The 16,705-nt window shown below is 34.0% G+C and overlaps 1 protein-coding gene across 1 annotated transcript; it reads right to left on the minus strand.

Annotated features, from left to right (window-relative positions):
• Positions 1-231: 231 nt before the first annotated feature.
• LOC126915041 (uncharacterized) lies at positions 232-11,242 on the minus strand. Its single transcript, XM_050719337.1, has 6 exons — positions 10,784-11,242; positions 8,196-8,258; positions 7,402-7,464; positions 7,224-7,265; positions 7,074-7,148; positions 232-1,431 (listed from the first exon to the last, which is right to left on the minus strand). Exons 1-6 carry the CDS (start codon positions 10,865-10,867, stop codon positions 1,357-1,359), a joined length of 402 nt encoding a protein of 133 aa, XP_050575294.1. The 5' UTR covers positions 10,868-11,242; the 3' UTR covers positions 232-1,356.
• Between the last annotated feature and the right edge of the window lie 5,463 nt (positions 11,243-16,705).

A 16,705-nucleotide genomic window follows, 5' to 3' on the forward strand; every position in this document is an offset into this window, starting at 1 on the left:
ATTAGTGTACGTGTGTGTATTGATTCGTGGTTAAATTTAGAATGAAATTAAGGCACGGTTAAATTGGGGACATTTCGACTGTGAAAATTAGAAACTATGAGGTATTGTTACGTAAATGAGAGAACAATTTTTTACAATTGAATATTTTAATGAAATATAAACAATGTTAATTACTTGAATTTTTAATAGTTGATCTTTATAGTTGATTACTCAAAAGTCCACAGTCAATTATCGAATAAAGTCCTTATTTTCAATATGTACATAAAATATTTATTTTGTACACTCAACCTATATATTTACATACGTAGAAAATGTTAGGAATAATAAAACTAGAGAAGAAGCTTTCTTTAATTTGCATATTCACGACCAATTTTACGCAGTCTTTCATAAATCGAAAATAGAAAGCCTTTCGCACTTCTTCCTTGAATACATGCCAAGAGTCAACAGGGAAAAGGGGGAATGCGAATTTTGCCAAATCTTGAGTTTAACATTTTTTCATATGCTCCTGTATGTATTCTTTACCACTGGGTGTGTCGCATTAATTTGCATTAAAATTTTCTGAATTTTACAGTAATTATAGGAAATTAGGGTGCTAAGCTTTTTATTTTTCACAGTTTAACGTGTCATATATTGCTTAAAATTATAAGCGAAAGTTGAAGATGATGCAGAGGACTATAATGTTTTATTTCTATATAATATCTATGAATATATGTATATTATACATATATACATTTATATGTCTGTAATATCCATGAAAATATGAAGTTGTGACTATTATATATTGAAAAATGAATTTTCGTTTTCTAGGGAATATTAGAACTTGACATTTCCCCTTTTGCCTGTGGACTCTTCACATGTACATATATGTATGTATAGTTCTACATACATTTTATTATAAAATCCACGTTTCATATTTGAAATTTTTAAATCGTAAAAAGTCAAATTTCGATACAATTTGGAATTTTTATTATTCACAATTACAAGTAATAGCAGTGTCAACGTGATACCGCTAGAAAATTATGACACTTCTAAATACTACTAAAACTAATCGAAAATTATTCTTATCGGAATATTATACTTCGATAGATGCATAATTTATAGATGTTTTACGATAATTTTCAATGTTTCAGATTCGTGTTAAATGCACATAAAAGAATGTTATACTGTTTATAAAACAAGCACGAAGCTTTAATATGCCCCTCGTGGCGATCAGACGGGGCGAAAGTTTTCAGCGTTGGTACATGCACGAGCATCGCAAACTCATAACGCGTCTGCGCGTAATAAGTCGATGCAATTTGTACGTTCTTTATTGGACGCATTTGTATTTGCTTAATTACATTGTTACGCCGTCGGCTATTACTTCGACGCGGCCGAGTTAATGGGACGATAATACACTTTTCGTAACCTGCTCCGCCGCCATTCAGTCTGCGCCTGAAACATGCATGCGCGAATTTCTCTGAACAGAAGTATCTCTTTTGAAACAATAGCAGCTGGATTAATGAATTTTTAGGTAGCTCGAGATAATTTTAATTTTTTCCTTTCTATGAAGCAAGTTAACGAGTCTTCTACAATCTTTTTGGCATGGTATCGCTTTTATTTAATCCTTTCGAGTTGAATTATTTAGCGATTTTAGTTTCAGTACTTTCGATTACAAAATTCGCGTAGGAAATTTTAGTTATCGCTTTTCTTCGTTAGAGTTTATTAATTTTGGCAGAAGTTTCGTATAATGTAAAATATCATATTCTTTTTTAAATCTTCCGAAGAAATTACCAATCGGAGTAGAAATTTTTCAAAGTACTATTATTGTTTCCTTTTAGACAATTGTTATCTAGGAATTAACTTTTGAAATTCGAAAAATTAAGTAAGGACAGGTAAGCGAGGGTTAAATTCACGCTTTCGTTACGTTTGACAGCGTTCGAGTTTTCACAAATAGAATGAGATTTTCATCTCAAGAAGTTGTGTCACTCGATAGAATTTTATAACATTATTCTACTAATGCAATGATTTTTTAGGTAATTTGATTTTGTCTAACAGTAGAGAAGCTTCTCTACGAAGACTTACAGGGTAGAAATTGAAGTTTCGAGATTTTATTTCCTTTGCTGAAAGTAAATTTCGAATGTGAAGAATAAACAGGAAAAGACTAATGTTGCTTGTCAATATTCCGTGCAACTCAATTATATTCCTTCGAAACATTTTTCCAACTTTCCTCAACTCCTTTAACGTCTACGCTCTACATTGACTACCTTGTTAGCTTTTAGTTTACATCTTGTTATTTCAATTTATTTATAGATTTAACTAATGCAAAGATATTAAGGACAATCCTAAATTCAATAAACTCTTTAACGTTTTCCCTGTTTTTCAAGTTTTATGTTTATCATTGCCCACTTTCTTAATTCGAATTATATCTTATTCCAGTTTCCTAACAAATTCAATTAATGTAAAATTACTAATTGCTGCCTATATTTTAGTTTCTATATTTTACACCGATCGTTTTATGCATATTTCATTTGCATCTTACTAATTCAGCTTTTCTATAAATTTAATTAACAAGATAAAGCTACGTATATTCTTTCACGCAACTAGAAAAGCGAAACTTAAATGAAGATTCATTACACTCTTTAAATACTATAACAGGAAGTTTATTACGAATATTCATTCCATACGCTTTTGCACATTTAAATTTAGATTCCCTATAAATGCATAAGTATCTGCAGCCTAGCTATAACAGAGCCTGTAGAAAAATTTCAATTGATAAAAGTTATTAAAACGCAAAACAAAATATTTTTAAGGTATATCACTTATACAATACAGAAATTGAATATCCTCCTCGACATATTTTCTGTTTCTCTTTTTGAAAATAAAATAAAGCCACAATTCACAATCCACAACAATGGTAGACTTTCGCTTATGTTGAATCGGAAACAGAAAAACAGGAAAAAGAAATTGGAAGATAAAATAAGATATGTACTATCTATAGATACTATATATCTCATGTACAACAAAAAATCCAACTTTAATACAACTCTAATACATTCTCTTTAAATCTTCAATCACAGTCATAAATAGAAACTCCAGCGAATGTACATGTCTTTAATACATTTTTTTCTGTACAATTTCTGTCTTATGAAACGCAACTGTAAACGTTAAATCCTGTCTCGTCGTCGTCGCGATCGTCGTTCTCGTTGTTGTCTGGCGTGGACGGAAAAGTTTCCAGACACTTTTAACGCCCGTCGGCGTGATATACTTTAAGTTCGCGCGATGTATATCTGTAACCGCGCGAATTTCCGCGAGTTCGTCCTAATTAACAAGATGAAAATCGCATTTCGTCCCTTTTGGTCGCAGCTGGGCTACGGGCAGCTTTTAATCGTTTTAATCTAATTTTGAAAAGCACAGGCTCGTTCATACGGCTGGCGTATTATCGCGCCGTGAGATCTTGCTTTTTCCAACCTTCTATAACCCCTGCACGGTGGCCGACGTTCGTTTCTTGCGACGAATTCCGTTGAACGCGTGACCTGCCGAGCTTGAATAGCGAAGTTAAGTTGTCACGCGACCGCTGAATGAACATCATACGTCTTATCTGCGTGATATATTCTGTCTATTAACGTGGCCATCGTATTGTTAAAAATGTGATGAAAGGATAGCTGACGTAATTGCAAGGAGAATCCCATTGTACGATGCTCGAGAAGTTAAATGAAAAAGGAGATTCGTCCTAAGAGCTCCTCTGATAGTTGTATTAATTCCTTGAATTAGCTGATATCTTACAGTAGCTGTATAAATAGCTGCTGATAAAGGAAACTTTATAGAATAATAAGGGTAAAGAAGATAAAATAATTTTACAAACTTTTTCGAACGACTTAGATAGTTGTATCTTGTAGTAGTAACAGCAGTAATAGTAGTAATAGCAGCAGCAGCAGTAGTAGTAGTAGTAGATTGTTTGTGATAGTTGTATTAATTTATGGAATTAGCTGTTATCTTACAGTAGTAATAGGTATATGTATATAGTGGCGGATAGAGGAAAGTTTATAAAACAATAAATGTAAAAAAGGCAACATAATTTCACCAACTCTTTCGCACGTCTTAAGAACGCTTGTAATAGTTGTATAGATTTCTTGAATTACCTGCTATCTTACAGTATATACAATATACAATACAGTATATACAATAGCGTAATAGAAAGAATAGAAGAAGGTTTATAAGATAATAAGTGTAAAAGAAGACATCATAATTTTACAAAATGGATTTATATTTAATAGGAGCATTGGATAGATATATACTACAGAATGGATGATTGTTATCAACATGTTAAACAATTTTTAGTATAAAAGTTACTAAGATTCACAGTGTCTTAATTTTAAACTTTCTTTTATCTGCTACTACATGTATATTGACCTATTTGAATTTTGTCAGGTTTTAGAATCATTGGTTATGTTATGACGATAGCAAATGAAAAATAACTTACTGTATAGATCTCGACGATAAAATATGACATAAAAAAGATAAAAATTTTAGGAGGTTCGTTAAAACCTAGAAACGTTCTATGTATTTTAAGAATGACTTATCATAGTTCAGCTAGAAAATTCTTTTTTAAAATATAACAAAGAATTTCTTTACAAAGCCGATACGGGATCTTTCTTCTAAAGAATTTTGAAAAATTTCTATTTCTTCTAATCTGTTGGATGTATTTTTAATAATTGTATGTATAACAAGATATTGGTTTTGTCTATAGTCAGACTATTTACAATTTCTGTACATTCTGACGTGTGATCAGAAGCTTTTCTCCGTTCGTTCGATTTTATGTTTCCTCGAGAAGTCTCGTAACACGTTCAATCGTTTAAGGGAAAGACAGATCGTAAAGGAAACTCGTGGGCAACGAAAGTTCGAGATATAGGTTGAAAGGCGAGTTTGATTCTATTTTTGCGTCGGTCAATTGGTTTCGGGTATGTGGTTGTTAGCGCTTCTCTGGCTACACTTGAAAGTCACAGTGGTGCGATATTCTCTGTAAAGTTTGAAATTTAGCGACCGTACGAGACGTTTGTAAAACACGTAATATAGAATTTTATGAGTCAACTAGGTTTAATAATTACTCGCCCGATCGGAATAAGAGTGGGTACATTTCTTTGAAATTTTACTCGACTTTTCAACACGTTCCGTGTCCAGCGGTAAGTAAGCGTTTTGGCAGAGCTTTAAATTGGAAGAGTAGGAAAATTATGTTGGCAAATTTAATCGGAGAAAAATTCCACTTGTACTGAATTTTTTGACAGTTTCGTCTTCACTCGTATCCATTTTATTTGAACAATTTTTGCAAAGAATATCTCTATTTGTTCGATGGAAGTTTCAGTTCCGCTGACTATCATATATAACCGATGACCCAGGGAACTTGTGAATCTTTTAATAGTGAATTGTTCGTAAAGCAAAGAAAAGAATAGAATTTGACGTTTCACTGCTGCTTTACTCAAATATGCCATCATTTTACTAAATTATTTTGCTGGTATATAACCTAAAAACACTATATTGCACGTGATATTTAATATCAATCGTTACCGTTGAATAAATTTGTCTTTCTGTTACATCTATACGCATAAGGATGTAAGTACGTCTTTCCCAAGTATCCTGCCTTTTGCTTGCTTAATTAATATTATGCCTTAAACTCGTTTTATATCTACCTTTGCATATACTTTTTATACCTACCTTTTTATTTTTATATTCTTGTAATGTTATAGTAAATTTATTTATCATAACATGGTAATACTTATACCATTATATGGAATCAATAATAGTACTTGTCTGATAACAAAATATTCAAACGTCAAAAGAGAACATTGAGTGTTAATTATAGGAATTAAATGTTAATTAAACGATATGTGTTCTATTCAACCTGCAGCTATACGTTATTAAATCGATAGGTGATTTCACACGTTCCAATCGCGGCGTGAATGAATATCACACTACTTTGAAGTAATGAAATGGTGAATCTTTCATTTAATTAACAGTGTCTACGTACATGAAGAATAGATAGCAGGAATCCCATCCTACTTTTTGAATTGTTAATGACTCTTCTAGATAGATTCAAATTTCGTAAGGAAATTATATAAAAAATTTCACATCAAAAGTATCTAAGTAGTCTAAACGATTAATTCATACTCTTGGTTACATGCACTCTCTTCTTAAAATATTAATAAGCGTATTACATCTCTCTATTACATATCCCGTTCGACTCATGTATTTAATATTAATTAGAAAATTCCAATAGCAACTTTCTATTTCGTAAATTAAACAAGAAAAACAGAAGATAAAAAAAGATAAGGAAAAATGTTATTAAGGTGTGTTACGAATGAAATGCGAAATTTTGATCAAATTTTATTATTATTTTTGAATAAAACAGATTGTATCGGATCAATAGCAGAAGAAAGAAGTATTTTGAGATTAAGTGAGTAGCCGTTAAAATAAACTACAAATATGTAATTATTTAATACGACAAGGAAAGAAACAAAAGTCCTCGAATTATTAAGTTATAATATAAAATCATTCGAAATCTAAGAAGCTTTTATCTCGAATATAATTTTAATTGTTTAGCTTTTATATACATAAACGAATATTCCTTAGAATTCAGTAAAGCACAACTCGTTAAAAATGTGATATTTCATATGATGCAACTAATACAAGGTATATTATATGTTTTCGCATTTATGTTTCTTTGTGACATACATTTTCCTTTGCACAAACTGGACAAAATGCATACTAACGTATTAAATATTATTATTTGGTATCGCAGTGTCTACAAAAAGTATTGGCACACATCGTTATCTCCCACTGAAGCATGTTTTCCTCAGCTTCTACATTTCATTTTCACGGTATCAAATTTTTGTATTCATATGAAAGTACTACTGAATTATACGAAATTTAATACACTTGAATCTAATTAATTAGTTCGTAAATGTTATGATAAATACAATAGTGTGCGAATATTTTTCGTAACTATTGTATTCGACAAATCGTATTTTGTTTGTAACCAAAACACGATTTGCCTTGTTTCATGTCTTGTTCTGCAACAGGCGGATTTTTTAACGTCTTACCTCAGGTTTCAACAGTTTGTTGATACAGTTTATTCTGCTGCTCAGAATCTCCAACTCCAGGCGTTCCTTGCAGAGCTGTCGAAATACGGAGAGCTTAAGTCGCGTAACTCTAAAGAGGGGAGAAATTTATTCGAGTGTAGAACAACCTACCATTTTCTTCGTCTTCTCCTGGAACACATCGGTCTGCTGCAACTGGAAATCAGAAAGCAATTTACCATTTACCGTAACCGTATTGTTGTCCGTGTGCCGACCAACACTCCGAAGCTATACGAAGGCAAAACAACGAAATGCACTTTAGGCATGGTGCACCGACTCGAAACAAACTTACGTGTTTATGAATGCAATTGTAGATCGGTCTGATGTCCGCCATGCTTTTCTTCCGCGGAATTTTCTGTAAATTAAACACGATTATATGTAGATCGGGTGTCCCATTTTAATCGATTCACGTAACTATCTGCTGAATTATACGTTGTTCTAAAAAGCATCTCAAATAAAGCATACTCGATAAATTTACCATTATTAATTATACAAATAAAGCTCTTGTTTCGAGGGAAGCATCTTATGATCCCCGCAAATCTTATCTATGTGGACGTGCCTTCGAAATTTCGATATGTCCTTTGTGTTTTTTAAGTAGCACTATACATTTTTGTGTTCACTACTCGATGCATCTTTTAATTCTTTACAAAAAGGTACAAGGTATTTGGGCGAAAATGTATTTAGTTCAAAAGATATTTTATCTTTAATCTTGTAAGACTTATCGTATGAAAGACAAGAAAAGATAACGCAAAGCTTTTGCGTTTATGTTTTCCTTGTTTTCCTTTCTCAATTTGATGAAATTAACATTGAAACATCTTTTAAACTACGCATTTTCAGATAAAAGTAACTTGATACTTCTTTACAGAGGATTAAAAACTGAATCGAGACACGTATAAAAAAGTTTATAGTTTCATTTAAGGAAACAAAAGTTATGCTGAGATTTCGAAAAATGCCACCATATAGACAAATCTGGTGTTCATCATAAGACGGCCCCATATTATTTGAAACATTTTTTCGAAAAATGAGACGCCCTATATAGTGATAGTTCGTTTCAAAATGAATTAAATATGTTTTTATTTGCCGTACCTTGTCCGCTTCTTTTTGTAACTCCAGGAAGACTCTTTGATTCGAGATGATCGCTTTTGCACCCTGGGATCGATACATGAAAATGAATAACTTGGTGTCTTTAAATATGTAGAATATTATTAGATCTATCGGAAGACTGGTGTATTTTCTTATCATATATAAACCACGCAAAAGTCAAACATCAAATCAATTTCATCAAGACGAAATCATTCGTCGTCTAAACATTCTATTTCCAGATTTTTATACTATAATTTGAAAATTTGTAAAAGATAAAGTTGTTTATTGTGACATTCTATTTTTATAGCAACCACAGATGTGTAATCTCTCAGGTTACCTGATATTTCATTTATCGAATGTTATTCTGTTATCGTCTATCTGATCTATATAAAGATTATTGCTTGATATTTTAATTAAAATAATCACTCCAGGATATCATCTTCTTAGTTTTCTATTTTAGGAATTGACGATTACGATAATTAAGTTATTTATTGATATCGTGTAACATTACAATATATAACACAATAAGATTTAAGAAGACATTAAAGCTACATAATATAGGGATACGTTTATAATAATGAGATCATTAACGAAATTATTGAACAGAAATTCATCTCTTGAAAGTTTAAGTCGGAATGCTGCTTAAAGAAATGAAGAATATTCCGAATCTCAATATGAAAGTGTGCTAAATAAAGTCGAACATGCTCAATGTGCTTGCAACTTCGTGCTTGATCAAATTAACCTTTCTCACCGTTCAACGCCGATAAAAACTTTCGATCTTTCCGCTAATCAGAACACCGCAGAGAAAGAATGAGAAAGAAAGAAAGAAAGGGAGAGAGAGAGAGAGAGAGAGAGAGAGAGAGAGAGACAGACAGACAGAAAGAGAGAGAGAGAGAGAGAGAGAGAGAGAGAGAGAGAGAGAGAAAGAGGAAGAAAAGAGGAAACGATGCAAACGAACACTCGTAATTGCGAGACATCTTGTCGACGATACTACGATACTTTCTCGACTGTTATCGATCCGTCTGCCTTCCGTTCATCCAGACGAATTAACCGGCCACGATTTAACAGAACAATTGTAATGCAACGAGGCGTTAAATCACGAGCTAACCTGCAAGATACGTTGTCATAAAATACAATCTTAATCCATTTACAGCTTTTGGCTCTTTTTATTTTTAACACTGTTAACCCTACAACACGGTTAATTTGTCAGATAGTTACAAAATCGTTTTGTAAATACATCTTCAGGCAGTTAGACTTAAAAGTTTAATAATATAATAAATATAAAAATGAGAAAAGTTAAGATTCATAAATAATATCGTATATTTTTATATGTTCATCTTAGATACATTTTTGCGGAACACTTGCTTTTATACATCACGTTACGTTATTAAGGCCACTAACGACTCAAGTTCGTGTATAACTTTCACGTGGAGAATGTATAAAATATGTAAATATATACATTTTATGTATTACATTTGTTATGTTACGTTTGTAGAAAAAATTCAATAACTTGGAATGGTTGAAAAGTTAAAAGATTAATAAGATAAAAAATTTGGAGAAGTCTATAAATAAATAAATATACTTGTAGTTATAGTTATATTTTATAGTAGTTAACACTGACAGTTAACTTACATGACGCCTAGTGTGGCGTCGTCGGTCGTTATAATGTTAACACGACGAGTGCCACGGAGGTTACCGGCGACTGACATTATATACTTGCTATTGACGTCATGTAGATTAATCTCGGAATTAATTAAAGAGCTTAAGCTAAAGAAACATATTCGTAAAATTTGTGATACTTTCAAATATTACCATAACAATATTACGAGGTACGACACAAAAAACACTGGACTGTGCTTATAGCTCGAGGATGAAACGTGGCAGGGGAAAGATAAAGGAACGACTATCAAAGATGTTTTGCGTAGCGACAGTGTTGCAAAGATTAGCTCGATCGTTACACTCACAATCGGTACAAGTGGATGCGTCTTCAATTATGGTGTTTTCCGCTCGGTCGAAAAATGTTGGACAGGAAAAGCGAACAGCAGATAAATATTAAGTTTTTTGCTAAGCTGGAAAGATTTGAAACGACATCTTTTCAATTATTGACCAAGCCTTACGACAAAGATTGTATGTCTCGAATTCGTGCCTTTGAACCACTTCATCAAATTAACCCAGTTTTTGTCGTTAGAAAGTGTGAAAGCGAAAGCAACGAAAGGGATTTTCAACGGAATTGTCTCGAACTGAATTGCCTTGAACGCTGGGGCAATCATATGCGGTTGCGTCTCAACTCGAAAGGGAACTACTTCCAACATGATCCTAGTTAATCTTCTGAATTTGTTTAATAAAAATTGTTACAAGCGCAGTCTTGTTTCTTTTGTGTCACACGTCGTATAGTACAATATAACAATGCGTTACATTATTATTAATATAACGATGTAATAATGTATTACCATACAACAATGTAACATTATCCTGCTGAAATAAGCGACAGTATTCCAATGCTGTGGCTGGCAGTCAACGTATTAAATTTTTTGTCCGATTGTCTCGTGAAAAGAACCGTTGTCATAAAAATGAGCAAAAATCCGACTCACCACAAGTGAACAGACAATGACGATGAACATCATGAGCAAGGTAACGAACGTAACGATCCCGCACTGCGGACCCAAATTAAACATGAGCCTGAGCTTAGTATCCGCCAGCAGATACTGGTATAACTGAAATCAAAACGAATCATTTTCATCTGAAACGGGGTTATCTCGTATTTTATGTCACTCCACTTTCTTATTCGCCAATGCGACTTTCGACAAAAAAGATACACATAACTGTCTACGGACCAGCCATTGAGGTCCAGAATTATAGGATCTGTAGTATTTGTGGAACCTTGCGACTTCCATGGCGATTTCGAGTTTTGATACCGCGAAGCCGATAATTCTTCGCGATTGTCACAAGCATCACGTGAATTTGGACGGTCCACACGAGTCGAAAAAGCTGACAGTTTCGGCGGATCGTTTGACAGAAAATGGTTGATGCGTTTCCCTTGCCCCACTCTATTGCTCTTCCCCTCTTCCATATATAAGTACGTGTATTTACATGTATGTCTGTTTAATTTCGTACGAGGGGTATCTATTCGAAAGTAATGCACGAGCGGACATAAGGTGAATTATGTAAAAGTACGAAGAAAATATAGAATAGAATTTTGTCATACGATGTTTTGTTTTTTTTTGAGAAAATCGAGTATGAAAATGTATCGCGTGTACTTGAACATGGCTAATTTCGTACACTAAACGGGAGTAAATAATTGACAAGAGGTGATCTACGTATGAAAGTAAATCGAAAATATAGAATAAAGTTTGTTCATAAGACGCTTTATTTCCAAGAAAATAAATTTCGAAATTTCTCGTAGGCCTGCCAATTCCTAACTAAACATATTCAAACTCCATTTTTCTTGAAAATGAAGCATTGAACGGAAAAATTGAATTGCACATTTTCTCCTCATTTTTGCGCATATTGAATAACCTCCTATCATTTGTTTATTGTTACTAATTGTCGGGTCATATCCACTCGGTAATTTGCCAAATTCAAGTATACTCGACGAATTTCCAAACTCGATTTTCTCTAGAACAGAGCATCATTATGAGAAAACTCTATTCTAAATTTCCTTCTTACCTTTTTATCGACAATCATCTCGTGTACATAACTTTCGGACGCACCCTGTATGTATCTATACATCTATGTGCAGTGATCGATCGCGAGCAACGATAGTAGTAAACATCGACGATACAAATTGATGCGGCATGTTCAAACAACGTCGCTCACAATAATGATAATTCGGTCACGGGTACATGCCAACAACCGTATACTATCGTGATGACATTATTTTTTTCAGCGATCGGTGGCTTCCATCGGTAAAACGAACGACTCGATAGATTCTACCTGTTCCCTCTGCCATTTTCCACCCGCTTTCAACTTTTAGCCTTCGATATTTGCACGAACAATGGAAGCGTGGTAGATTCATGCTCCTTTGCAATAATCGCGAGACGCTTATTTAATTTTTCCTTCGTACTGTTTGCGGTTCGATCGCGGCCTCCGTAAAATGAAGGAGAAGTTAGAAACGATGGTCTCGTTGGTTTTTATCGTTAGCCGGGTCCCAGGGAATTCGCTGGATTTAATAATGAGTTTGATCGTGTTTGCTCTTTTTTGTTGTTCCTTCTAATGGATTTAAGCGGTTTCAGAATGTTCCGCATGAAAATAGGCAATTCTTCGGACTAGTATCTCGTTTAGTGGAAGGCGTAAGAATACTGTTCCGGTCTTTCTCCATATCGAATGACATTGAACGGTATTTTGAAGTTTTATTAAATTCGCGTCGAAATATGTCGATCTGATCAATGACGTTTGTTAGATATTACTTTTTTAAATGAAATGTCAGTACCCTTCTCAACATAAAATGGAAGGCAAAACAAAATCCTTAGTAACCTTTTACATCATGGTTACAAAATGTAATATAATAATACAATAATAATAATCCGACTAACGCCTTTAATACGAATATTTTGCATAATAAGTTTGCTCATAAAGCGTGGAAAATTCTATAAATGAACTTTACAAAATACAAGAAAAATTATAAAATAGTAAAGTGTTTGTATAACAAGTAGCTACAACTTGTCACTTGATTCACTAATATTATTATACATATATATACACATAATATATAACAAAATAATAATATAAAATAATATGCACACACACACACATATAGAATATATTTATTTTATTATCCGTACATTGTAGCTTTTGGATACAATCAACTGTCTTAAACTTAAATTGATCTTACACCATAAATGTAAGACCTATGATGTATAACCTGTAAAATAGATAGGTATTTTGCGGTAGCTACACTAATATCCTTAGATTGTGAAATGAGTCGTTGAGATGCAACATTGACTAACTTCACAAATTGAAAAATATAGAAAAGTACTGATATTTTACGAATAATTTCCTAGTTCTTTTTGGTATTTACAGTCATTTACACCACCTTGAGATAAATAAACTTACAAACGTAAGTGATAAGTGTTTCTTCTACGCTGAATATTAATTGCGGAGCTGGATAACGAAAATGAAAAATTTACTCAACGTACAATTAATCAACTTGATTTCTGAGATGTTCAATTATCGTGCAAGGGGACTCTTGTCGAAAAGTCGAAATCAAAAAATCGAATGACGATCACGATGGGACGAGCTGTTTGTCTCTTTCTTTCGAATCAGTTTCATCGGAATTGCGTTCGCAGTTATAAAATGTCGTATTAACCTGACGACAACGCGACGTTGGAAATAGAATTTCATGACTATTTGTTGGCGTCGTCCGGACGTCCGAATGGTAGAGTCAGGATATCGGGCTGCGTCTCGAAATATACCGCATCCGTGTAAAAGACGTCTCTGTAAATTGTGGCGTAAATTGAAAATGTTTCGAAAGGTGGAGGAATGGCGTAGCGCTCGTGCGCGCTTTTCAACCAGAAACATTTCAACGGTACAGTTACCTCCTCGAAATTTCCGCGAGCCGTGCTCGCAGAGCTGCGCTCCGACACTGAATTTCAGCTTTTGTCTAGTCCCGTTCCATCTTGTATCTTATCGCAAGATCGAAACACGTTGAATAAAAGGATACACATAGCAAGCAGGAGATAAAACGTAAAAGATCTGTGTTTGTTGTAATAGCGTTAAAAATAGCTTGCACGTACATCTGCTGCACAGACACTGTGAAATTTTATAATTGTCATTGTAGTTTGTAAAGTTTCCTCCTTGGAATTTCCGTAAGCTCTGCTTGCAAAGCTGCGTTCCGACACTGAATTTTGCCTTTTGTCCAGTCCTGTTCCATTTTCTATCTTATTGCAAGATCGGAATATACCGAATGAAAGGAAATAGTAAATAGAGCAAAGATTCATGTTGGATGTAAAAACTGTAGTAGGAAATTAGATTTAACTGATTGTGAATGTGCTGTAGAATGGATGTATGTAAGATGTGTGGGATGTTTAACGTTTCATTGGATTTGTCAAAAATATGTATATGTACGCAATTATTTACGCTTGAAGTTATCTATTTAGATTTCTAAAGAAGGTTGGCAAAGTTGTGTCAAATTAGCAATTTCATGTCAAATTTTATTGAATTATCTCTTCAAACTAAATAGTAAGTTATAAAATCAAATTCATCTACGAGAGGGGAATTTTTAAGAAGAGGAAGTAAAGGGCAAAGCACGAGAAAAGGCGACACAAGAGCAACAGAACCAGGAGAACGGTTCGACTATCCGAATAGCGTTATGGTTCTTCTCCTTCTGCATATTTTATGAACCGTTGGAATATTATTAAACTTATATTACATATTATATCAGAAAACGTTGATATGTACCGATGGAGATGTAATAAATACTTGCTTAAATTAAATTCATTTTAATTCATTTTAATCATGCGGAATTAATCCACGATATCGAACAAAGTCATGAAAATATGGTATTGCAGATATACGTTCGAGGTTGACACATGTACCTGAGAAAAGTTTTGACAAATGAACGGTGTTCAATATTTTCGCGACACACGAAACTGTTAGCTCACCGGAAACAGGGTTTCACGGTTGTTCGTGATCGAAATGGCGATGTCGGAAGTCCGGCTCACCGGTTGAAATTCAAAATTCGATAGGCCATAAATAAAAGACTGTCGAGGTCAGTGTGGAAACATAAAAATCAATAAGATTTGGACATTTTCCTTTTCTCATGATCGCCGATCCCGATTTCAACAATTGAGGATTTGTTGGTCTAGATAAAAGTTCGCTACCGATTTTGAAAAAATATCTTCCACATAGAAAATTTGTGTGAAAATAGGACGATCGCGTGTTACAGATGTGTAAATCAAAACGTTTGTACAAAAATGCCCCTGGAAGATAGTTTTATTCGCTCTCTTCATTTTTACTCTACACACAATGTAACCATGGATTATTTAGTATTGACTGATGAAACTTGCATATGAATTACGAAAATACCGAATATTTCGAGAATTCCTATTTATAAAATTTAAACGCACAAATAAATCTATATATATGTCGGAGATGAAAGAACACCGGAACCTTCCCTTTGGAACTTTGGGAAGACCCCTAGTATTGTAATTTAGATTTCACCATAGCCGTATTAAGAAACTGTTGTCATTCGATCCGACTGTATTTATTTGAGATTTATGATAGTGAGCTCGGGCTCGAGGCGACAATCAGTCGCCGAACGTAGCCGCGGTCAAAGGGATGAACGTTTTATCTAACAGAGGCATGAAGTAACTCTATAGCTTTCCTTAAAAGAAATACTTGGGACGGGGCACGACGGTAAACATTTCAACGATTTCTGTCCCGTGGCTCGCCACACGCAGACTTTGTCCTTCGGGTAAGACGATTGCCAGATGCCAACGCATCTTCACAGTATATGTTTAGCTGGGTGAGGACCCGCTACGAATATTAAATTTCAATTACACAAAGTCTCTCAAATAGACAAATGGCCTGTGCCCCAACTACGGGAAGATAAGAGAAATCTATCCTTCCACGAACGACGCTTCTCGCTAGCAACTTTCCCCAAGGACAGCTAATATCTTTCTCTAACCACCAACATGGAAATTGACCAATTAACAGCAACGTCAATTTCCCTCACCCTTCGAACGAAGACTTTTCTCCGCGAATCCGATGATCTCGTGCCCTTAGACACACCCATCATAGTTTTCTTCGACAGCGTCACCGCGACGGAGACTCACTCTCTAGTGCGATCTCATCAGCAATCGAACGGTCTTTCGTATACGTAATAATTGCCCCTTTCTCTAACGTACAGTGTAACTTAGACGCTAACGAAGGGTAAAGTTCGTCATCCCGTTGACCGCGGATTCGTTATTGAGCCTAGGATCGTTGTCATTAGCTTCTCGAGTATCTAATTATCGCGATTACTTGTCCAATTCCATCATAGTCATATTTGCACTAGTAAATATCTCCTCTATTGCATAATGATCACGTCTAGCGCCAATAGGGATTCGTTTCACGCTTTTAATCCTAACTCTAATCTTAACGCCAACCCGACATATATATATTTATACCTATGATATATTAGATAAAGTTTCGTGTTTAAATAATACTGATTATTTAAATTATCTCCTTGTGTTATTCATATATGTGTGTTAAAACGAATCTCTCCAAATCTACATAAGTGTTTCATTTAATTTTATGGACTTTATGATTAGAACCTCCTTTTTGTACTGTAATAATAAGTGGAACATTGCAACAAGAGCATTTTTAATCCACATAGACACTTCGTTTAATTCTTCATGAACATAAAATATACCTACGATTTTATGATCAAAACCTCGATTCTTGTCTTTCTGTGTATTGCAATAAGTGGAACATTGCAGCAGGAGTAATTTAAAGTACGCGAATGTACGAGTCTCTATACGTTGCTTTATTACTGAAGGGAGTTGCAAACATTACTTATGATAACCTCGTAATAT

This window comes from Bombus affinis, chromosome 4 (assembly GCF_024516045.1).
Source record: "Bombus affinis isolate iyBomAffi1 chromosome 4, iyBomAffi1.2, whole genome shotgun sequence".
NCBI lineage: Eukaryota > Metazoa > Arthropoda > Insecta > Hymenoptera > Apidae > Bombus > Bombus affinis.